At 49.8% G+C, this 9,748-nt stretch overlaps 1 protein-coding gene across 1 annotated transcript; it reads left to right on the forward strand.

Annotated features, from left to right (window-relative positions):
* Positions 1 to 1,040: 1,040 nt before the first annotated feature.
* On the forward strand, positions 1,041 to 8,411 carry LOC105001425 (zinc finger protein 772-like). The gene is made up of 4 exons (XM_010857682.1): positions 1,041 to 1,528; positions 4,743 to 4,869; positions 5,377 to 5,499; positions 6,149 to 8,411. The coding sequence occupies exons 1-4, from the start codon at positions 1,496 to 1,498 to the stop codon at positions 7,294 to 7,296; spliced, it is 1,431 nt and encodes a 476-aa protein (XP_010855984.1). The 5' UTR covers positions 1,041 to 1,495; the 3' UTR covers positions 7,297 to 8,411.
* Positions 8,412 to 9,748: the final 1,337 nt, after the last annotated feature.

Consider the following 9,748-nt stretch of genomic DNA (forward strand, 5'->3'; position numbering starts at 1 on the left):
CTCCCTGTCCATCACCAACTCCCGAAGTTCACTCAAACTCATGTCCATCTAGTCAGTGATGCCATCCAGCCATCTCATCCTCTGTCGTCCCCTTATCTTCCTGCCCTCAATCCCTCCCAGTATCAGTCTTTTCCAATGAGTCAACTCTTCACATGAGGTGGCCAAAGTACTGGAGTTTCAGCTTTAGCATAAGTCCTTCCAAAGAAATCCCAGGGTTGATCTCCTTCAGAATGTCCTGGTTGGATCTCTTTGCAGTCCAAGGGACTCTCAAGAGTCTTCTCCAGCACGACAGTTCAAAGCATCAGTTTTTTGGCTCTCAGCTTTCTTCACAGTCCAACTCTCACATCCATACATGACCACTGGAAAAACCATAGCCTTGACTAGACGGACCTTTGTTGGCAAAGTAATGTCTCTGCTTTTGAATATGCTATCTAGGTTGGTCATAACTTTCCTTCCAAGGAGTAAGCGTCTTTTAACTTAATGGCTGCAATCACCATCTGCAGTGATTTTGGAGTCCCAAAAAATAAAGACTGACACTGTTTCCCCATCTATTTCCCATGAAGTGATGGGACCAGATGCCATGATCTTCGTTGTCTGAATGTTGAGCTTTAAGCCAACTTTTTCACTCTGCCCTTTCACTCTCATCAAGAGGCTTTTTAGTTCCTCTTCACTTTCTGCCATAAGGGTGATGTCATCTGCATATCTGAGGTTATTGATATTTCTCCCGGCAATCTTGATTCCAGCGTGTGCTTCTTCCAGCCCAGCGTTTCACATGATGTACTCTGCATAGAAGTTAAACAAGCAGGGTGACAATATACAGCCTTGACGTACTCCTTATTTGGAACCAGTCTGTTGTTCCACGTCCAGTTCTAACTGTTGCTTCCTGACCTGCATATAGGTTTCTCAAGAAGGTCAGGTGGTCTGGTATTCCCATCTCTTTCAGAATTTTCCACAGTTTATTGTGATCCACACAGTCAAAGGCTTTGGCATAGTCAATAAAGCAGAAATAGATGTTTTTCTGGAACTCTTGCTTTTTCCATGATCCAAAACTCAGCCTAATCCTCAAACTTGAAACCTTTTCTAGGCGGCGTTAGGTAGGTAGCTCCACTTGTGACCTGCAGGTGGCGCCAATGCCCCCACTTCATCGTTGGTGCTGTGGTAACTACATTACCCAGGAGCCTCGGCAGCTCTGGGCCAATGAGGCCCCACGGAAGGGGAATTTCCGTTCATAGGGACGATGCCTGGGTGGGACTTCCTGTTCCCGTTTTGGGCGGACGTATTGTTTGCTTTCGGATTAGTCCACCAGATCCGTATCCAGAAGGCTACGTCACACACTGGGTGACGCGATGGGGAAAACGTGAGAGGCGTTGTTGCCCTAAACAGAGGCGGACCTGAGGATTGGTAGTGGCACTGATCGGGTGACCCGGCCGCCGGAGCCCAGGACCTAGCACCTGTCGCTCTGCAGCCACTCGCCTTCCCCAGTCCGCAGGTGCCGATGGCGGCCGCGGTGCTGACGGACCCGGCGCAGGTGGGTGCTGCGCCCCCGGGTCCTCCCTCGACCTCCGTCTCTGAATCCTGAAGCCTCGAATGAGGGAAGCCTCAGAGCCCCGCAGCTCTGGGCCCTGTGTCCCGACCGTAGGGGCGCTCTTGGGCGGACTTTTCTTACAGCCCGCGTGATGGGATGACAGGACGTTACAGAAGTTGGGGCCGGAATGTGCAGAGCATTTGGGAAACCTCGAGTCTGAGTCTTTGGTGTCTGAAAAGATCAGAGGGTCTGAGCCGCTGTGCCTTCGTTCTGAAGGTGATGGGAGCACGGAAGGTTCTAAACAGAGACCATATCTGATGGTTTATGTAGACTGTCCAGGTGTGAAGAAACTTGACGTGAGAGAGAGGACAGTGGAGCATAGAAATGTTGAGAGATGGTCCAAGGCCAAGCAGTTGTTAGATGGCCTAGTGGACTGGGGCACACAGGGTAGACTCAGCTCCAGGTCCTTATGGCCGAGCAGCAGCAGGAGAGAGGCCCGAGGCTCTCTTGGGGCTAGATCGTGGTTGCTTCTCTCTCAGTTTCCCTGTATCTACAGGTTCCCCAATCTCAGAAGTAATTGTGGGATTTATACAGTGAGACAAGGATGTCCAGTCTCTCATCAATTCCACCTTCACCTTCACCCATCAGGGCCCCAGGATTGTGGTTTCATAGAACGCGTTACCTTGTACTCTCTCAGCTCTTGAGTCTGAGGACTCCTGAGAAACACCAACCTCAGAGTTCTCAGTCCAGTCCAGGGGTTATAATGCAGGACACTGACTCCTGGTGACCATTGAAATAAGGCGTGGCAGTTTGTTCCAGGCACAGGAACCAGCATACCTGATGGTGAGATTGAATTCGGAATTAAAATAAAAAAAAAAACTACAGAGCATCACCAAGTCTGGTAGCAGGAGTCAGGCCTGAAATGGCCAACTGAGAAGCCAGGCCTCTGTTCTGAGGGTGGTGTAGCCATGGCAGATGTGGAGCAGAGGAGCGAGGTGATCTGATCTGGGTTTTCACAGCTTCCCTGTAGACGCCATGTTTGATCCCTGGGTTGGGAAGATCCCTTGGAGAAGGAAATGGCAATCCACTCCAGTGTTCTTGCCTGGGAAATCCCATGGACAGAGGAGCCTGGCGGGCTACCATCCATGCGGTCGCAAAGAGTTGGGCACAGCTTAGTGACTAAACAGCAACAAAGACGATTCTGAATTCCAAGTGGAGAACAGGCTATGTGGTGAGGGTTGAGGGAATTAGGATAGAGGTGAGGAGAAGGACGGGAGAAGGCTGCTTCTGTATTCCAGGTGAGTTAGAATAAATGGTTGGGCCAGAGGGGTCGCTGTGTAGATGGGAGAAGTGATTGGGTCAGATTTTCTGTGTAAGAAAGAGACAGCCCCAAGGTGTTAGGCCATATCAGTCAGAAGGGTAGAAGCGCCATCAGCTGACGTGGGCAAGTTAGTGGTAGAAGGAACTCTGCATATGGGTATCAGTAGTTTATTTGTGGCCACGTGGAGAGTCTGAGATGTGCCAGAGAACCCTTGAGATATCCAATGAGCTGCTGGACACGGGGCTGAAGTTATATGGAGGGGTTCAGGAGAGAGACATCCAAAAAGTAGAAGATGGCATGTACACAGGTTTACAAGGGGGAAACTCCAGCACCACAACAGTACCGTCCTGCCGCGTCTGGCACAGAGGGTGAGAAAGACCTGATACAGTGAGCATGTGAGGAAAAAACAGACACATATAATTTGGCAAGCGGGGAGTCAGGGGACCCTCCTGCGCTCCATGACAGGAAGACAAAATGGCTCCTTTCAGCCCGAACTTTTATTGGCAGAAGTCACATGAGATCATTAGGGAATAGCTATACTGGGGAGTTTGATCAGCGCACCGTAAAGAGGGAGTAAAGTTATGGTTCTGCTGTTGATTAGGAATATCTTGTTTTGTTTCCATGGGGACGGACTCAGGGGCAGGCAGTGAAGCGCAGCAGAGAGCACGTCCCACCCGAAGAATGTTCGTTTGGCATACTTACTAGAACAGTCAAGAGAGTGCAGTTTGCCGCACCCTGGAGTCATGAGGCAAGGTGCTCGTCTCTGCTCCAGGCTGCAACACCCTCCTGCAGTCTCCCGGGAATGGTTTCCTGGTTACGGTTACTCAGTAACAGGTGCCTGCAAATGGCTGTACGCCAGCTCCGCACCTAACCTGTTGATTTCCTCAAGGTTTGGCGGCATGTGAACTACATTACCCAGCAGGCTCTGCTCTCTGGGGGCCAGTTAATGAGCTAGGAAGATGATGGTGGAAGCCAATAACTGGGTAAGCGGCCAGAGTTGTGATCAGATCAGATCAGATCAGTCGCTCAGTCGTGCCCGACTCTTTGCGACCCCATGAATCGCAGCACGCCAGGCCTCCCTGTCCATCACCAACTCCCGGAGTTCACTGAGACTCACGTCCATCGAGTCAGCGATGCCATCCAGCCATCCCATCCTCTGTTGTCCCCTTCTCCTCCTGCTCCCAATCCCTCCCAGCATCAGAGTTCTTTCCAATGAGTCAACTCTTCGCCTGAGGTGGCCAAAGTACTGGAGTTTCAGCTTTAGCATCATTCCTTCCAAAGAAATCCCAGGGCTGATCTCCTTCAGAATGGACGGGTTGGATCTCCTTGCAGTCCAAGGGACTCTCAAGAGTCTTCTCCAACACCACAGTTCAAAAGCGTCAATTCTTCAGTGCTCAGCCTTCTTCACAGTCCAACTCTCACATCCATACATGACCACAGGAAAAACCATAGCCTTGACTATACAGACCTTTGTTGGCAAAGTAGAGTGATCTAGAAGAGCAATGTGCATGTGGAAAAGGAGTGTGAATTGATGGCACTTGGGCCCTGATTTGAGGGGCTTAAGGAATAAAGATGAGCCTAACTTTGGTTGTCTGGTAATCATGATTTTAGCAACTTTCAAAGAACTGGCTGGAAGGAGGTGGGTGGGGGTCTCGTACGCCATACCAGCCCCAGAGTTTAGACAGGCCTTTCTGCCCCACCTGCCTGTTGTTGCTGTGGGTGGACACAGTGACCAACGGGACCCTGAGGACAGAGCAGACGTATATGGCACCTGGTGCTGGTGTTTGCTCTGAGCTGAGGAGCTGGGTGGGAAGGAATGGTCAGGGGAGTTCTGTGGCGGCAGATGGGATCCTTGGGAAGGACACTGCTCACAGACTGCTCTCCCCATTGTGGCAGGGGAATGTGACCTTTGAGGACGTGTTCGTGTCCTTCTCCCAGGAGGAGTGGGGACTCCTTGATGAGGCTCAGAGGCTCCTGTACCGCGAAGTGATGCTGGAGAACTTTGCACTGATGGCCTCACTGGGTAAGGCCCTCTTGTCCCCTGCAGTGCCTGGACTAGGCTCTCCCCCTTCCCTGTTTCCTGAATCAGAACCATAGGCAGTACCACCACCGCCCTGGTTCCCTGGAGTAGGTACCATGGGTGCCAGGTGTGAACTGTGGGCTCTAGCACTTCTGGTTTCTGAGTGCTCCCACGACCTGCTGCCCTGAAGGCTTGCATGGAGGAATGCAGGCGTGAAGTGTCCAGTTGTCACCCAGTGGATCATGTCTGGTTTGTCCTCTCCCTGACTGGGTGCCTCTGTCCAGATTCATGGCACTCCTGTGCCCCAGATTGTGTCCCCTTCCTCTAGCTGACATTTCTCATAGCCTACCTGTATCAGGAATCCCAAGGACCCAGTACAATCACTACTTGTTGGGACCACTAGGCTATTCCTGCAAGACAATACTTCAGAGATATTTTCATATTTAGGTTTCCTTTCTGAAGGGTGGGTCACCCACACCTGGCCATTTACCTGTCCTGTCTTTTCCTTAGGATATGCATCTTCCATGTCCCATGGGGTTTCCCCACAGGAGCTGGGCAGGGAGCCCTGGGTCTCTGACTGGGCCGACACAATTCCAGCCCTGACCAGAGAGGCTCAGAGTGCAGGTAGCCCTGGTGAGTGGGAGCTGGGGAAAGTGTGATGTCAGGCTGGGTTCTGGTCACTCTCCAGCCTCTCAGTGCCCACAGTGGTTTAAGTGCCAAGGCCACTGCCCACACTTCATTCCTGTCTTTACTGCCCTGTTTACCCACTTACCTTTTATGCTGTGACCTTTGGCCTTTGGCAGTTCCTCACCTCTGCCCACATCTCAGCTGTTCCTCTCCACTGCTTCCTCTGTACTGCTCTCCAACACTGGCTTATATGCTCTGTGTGTCATGAGAGGTGCACGTCCTTCAGATAATTCTTAAGTACCAGCTATTCTATTCATTTGTAGCTGTTTAGTAAACACACTCTTCTGCATGTCTCCCCAGCCGCCAAGGCCTTCCTACAGTGCATTTGTGGATAATTTCATTGGGGACCCTGGCTCTTTCTGGGCTGTTCATCAGATCATCAGATCATCAGATCAGTCCTCTCCCCATCAAAGCCACTTCCAACCTGTGACCTTTAGATGCCAAAGACTGTGGAGCAGCCCTTTACTCAACTTGCACCCTGACCTTTTGTCCTGATGGCAGACCTCAGTCTTAGTTTTGATAAACGCACATTTGTAATAACTGCCCCTTCCCACCAGTGTCACTGTGTACTTTACCAGCATTTGTCTGCTTTCAGGTTGTTGGCATGGAATGGAGGACGATGAGATCCGTTTTGAGCAGAGCATTTCTGTAAAAAGAGTGTCTAAGGGCATGATTCCTAAGACGATTCCATCTTCCCAGAAGGCTCACCCCTGTGAGACATGTGGCCCGATCTTGAGAGATGTTCTGCACATGGCTGAGCACCAGGAAACACATCCTGGGCAGAAACCATACTTGTGTGTAGCATGTGGGAAACAGCTGTGGTTCAGTGCAAACTTCCCCCTCTACAATCAGCACAGTGGAGAGAAACCCCACAGGAGGGACGTGCACAGGGCCCTTCTTGTGAGCAGCTGCCCTGTCCAGTCGTCGGAGACACCTTTTACCACCGGGGAGGGTTGTGAGGACTTCCCAACCAGCTCAAGCATGTTTCAGCAGCATTACCCTCTTAGCAAGTGGAAGCCACAGAGTGACACCCACTGTGCAGAGGTCTTTCACAGTGGACAGAAGCATTATGAGTGCAGCGAATGTGGGAAGGCCTTCAGCCGCAAAGACTCACTTGTTCAGCACCAGAGAGTCCACACTGGAGAGAGGCCTTACAAGTGCAGCGAATGTGGGAAAACCTTTAGCCGCAAACCCATACTTGCACAGCACCAGAGGATCCACACTGGAGAGATGCCTTATGAGTGTGGCATATGTGGGAAAGTTTTTAACCATAGCTCTAATCTCATTGTACACCAGAGAGTCCACACTGGAGCACGGCCTTACACGTGCAGCGAATGTGGGAAAGCCTACAGTCACAAATCCACGCTTGTTCAGCACGAGAGTATCCACACCGGAGAAAGACCTTATGAGTGCAGCGAATGTGGGAAATACTTTGGCCACAAATACAGACTCATTAAGCACTGGAGTGTTCATACCGGGGCACGGCCTTATGAGTGCATTGCATGTGGGAAGTTTTTCAGCCAAAGCTCCGATCTTATTGCCCACCAGAGAGTTCACAATGGTGAGAAGCCGTATGTGTGCAGTGAGTGTGGAAAAGCCTTTAGCCACAAACATGTGCTTATGCAGCACCTTAGAATCCACACTGGAGAAAGGCCGTATAAATGCAGTGAGTGTGGGAAAGCCTTCAGGCAAAGGGCTTCTCTCATCAGACATTGGAAGGTTCACGCTGGAGAAAGGCCTTAGGAGAGCAGGCAATACTCTGTCTTATTCAACATAGTGAGTGACACCAGAGAGAGGCTCCGAGAGGAGCCTTCGTGAATAGCTATAAGCTAGAAGATGAGCCTCGTGTTTGAACTCCCACCCTGAGGAGATTCTTCTGTGTACCAGCTCTGTGGGAAGCGTTCTGGGGCAGTATTGTACTTCATAACATGCCTTGGCCACTGTGGAAGGTCTCTGCATGCTTGCCAAAAGCGTGTCACTGCCAGTGTCTGAAAGAAGCCATACATCTATGCAACAGCAGGGCCCCATATTGTGCGTATGTCACCCCAGATGCTTTGGTGGGCAAAATCTCTGCTCTTCCTGTCTTCCCTAGAGGGCACCATCGGTAGCCTGACCCTATTGATGATCCTCACTCCTTCCTGCTCCCTACTGGTGGAAGCATGGGTGTGACCCATTTTCAGTCAGAAGAATTCAACTTAGTTCTGCTGGTTGCCTGCAGAGATGTCCATGTTTCAGACTGTGTTGGTCTCTTGTGACCCTCGTGATGAGTTTGACCAGCCCCCAAGTCACCTGACCTGGAAATTGTCTGCCTCATATGGTTCTGGTTTTGCAACACATGCCTTAGTTTCTAAGCTATCTTTTCTCCTGGGAATTTTGTTCACTCTGTGGGTTGAGTTGAGAACAGAATTGGGCTTGCCAGCCTGAAAGAATGAACAGCTTGTGTGAGAGCACCAACTGTTGAGTCTCAGTGGTATTTGCAGAAGGATAAAGAAAGAACAGCTCTTATTCTAGTTTCAGCCTAATTTACATCACTGCTCAAGACCTCCTGGGAAGGAATACCAGGCTTTGCAGGCCTAATTGTGTGTCCTGTATGTTGAGATGATTTGTGTGACAAAGGTCTTCTTGAGCAGGTTGTCAACCTCTGATGTATGTGGGAACAGCATGAATTGGGTCCCTTGTTCCTAGGGAATGTTTCAGAACTTGATTCCCTGGGACCTGCCTGCATCCCTGACATTATTTAGGAGGGTAATATTTGGTAGGCAGATGTCACTGTCACCTACAAGGACAAGTTCAGTTCAGTTCAGCCGCTCAGTCATGTCCGACTCTGCGACCCCATGAATTGCAGCACGCCAGGCCTCCCTGTCCATCACCAACTCTCAGAGTTCACTCAGACTCAAGTCCATCGAATCAGTGATGCCATCCAGCCATCTCATCCTCTGTCGTCCCCTTCTCCTGCCCCCAATCCCTCCCAGCATCAGAGTCTTTTCCAATGAGTCAACTCTTCACATGAGGTGGCCAAAGTACTGGAGTTTCAGCCTTAGCATCATTCCTTCCAAAGAACACCCAGGGCTGATCTCCTTCAGAATGGACTGGTTGGGTCTCCTTGCAGTCCAAGGGACTCTCAAGAGTCTTCTTCAACACCACAGTTCAAAAGCATCAATTCTTTGGTGCTCAGCTTTCTACACAGGCCAACTCTCACATCCATACATGACCACTGGAAAAACCATAGCCTTGACTAGACGGACCTTTGTTGGCAAAGTAATGTCTCTGCTTTTCAATATGCTATCTAGGTTGGTCATAACTTTTCTTCCAAGAAGTAACTGTCTTTTAATTTCATGGCTGCAGTCACCATCTGCAGTGATTTTGGAGCCCCAAAAAATAAAGTCTGACACTGTTTCCACTGTTTCCCCATCTATTTGCCATGAAGTGATGGGACCAGATGCCATGATCTTCATTTTCTGAATGTTGAGCTTTAAGCCAACTTTTTCACTCTCCACTTTCACTTTCATCAAGGGGCTTTTCAGTTCCTCTTCACTTTCTGCCATAAGGGTGGTGACATCTGCATATCTGAGGTTATTGATATTTCTCCCAGCAATCCTGATTCCTGCGTGTGCTTCTTCCAGCCCAGCCTTTCTCATGATGTACTCTGCATATAAGTTAAATAAGCAGGGTGACAATATCCAGCCTTGACATATTCCTTTTCCTATTTGGAACCAGTCTGTTGTTCCATGTCCAGTTCTAACTTTTGCTTCCTGACCTGCATATAGGTTTCTCAAGAGGCAGGTCAGGTGGTCTGGTATTCCCACCTCTTTCAGAATTTTCCACAGTTTATTGTGATCCACACAGTCAAAGACTGTGGCATAGTCAATAAAGCAGAAATAGATGTTTTTCTGGAACTCTCTTGCTTTTTCTGTGATCCAGCAGATGTTGGCAATTTGATCTCTGGCTCCTCTGCCTTTTCTAAAACCAGCTTGAGCATCTGGAAGTTCACGGTTCACGTGTTGCTGAAGCCTGGCTTGGATAATTTTGAGCATTACTTTACTAGCGTGTGAGATGAGTGCAATTGTGCGGTAGTTTGAGCATTCTTTGGCATTGCCTTTCTTTGGGATTGGAATGAAAACTGACCTTTTGCAGTCCTGTGGCCACTGCTGAGTTTTCTAAATTTGCTGGCATATTGAGTGCAGTACTTTCACAG

Source organism: Bison bison, unplaced genomic scaffold (genome assembly GCF_000754665.1).
Source record: "Bison bison bison isolate TAMUID 2011002044 unplaced genomic scaffold, Bison_UMD1.0 scf7180017864383, whole genome shotgun sequence".
In the NCBI taxonomy this organism is placed as follows: domain Eukaryota; kingdom Metazoa; phylum Chordata; class Mammalia; order Artiodactyla; family Bovidae; genus Bison; species Bison bison.

Bases quoted from the DNA above. Each gene is read 5' to 3' on its own strand.
- LOC105001425 (XM_010857682.1), top strand. From the start codon at position 1,496: ATGGCGGCCGCGGTGCTGACGGACCCGGCGCAG. The intron at 1,529-4,742 runs GTGGGTGCTGCG...CCATTGTGGCAG, and splicing joins TGCTGACGGACCCGGCGCAG to GGGAATGTGACCTTTGAGGA. The intron at 5,500-6,148 runs GTGAGTGGGAGC...GTCTGCTTTCAG, and splicing joins TCAGAGTGCAGGTAGCCCTG to GTTGTTGGCATGGAATGGAG.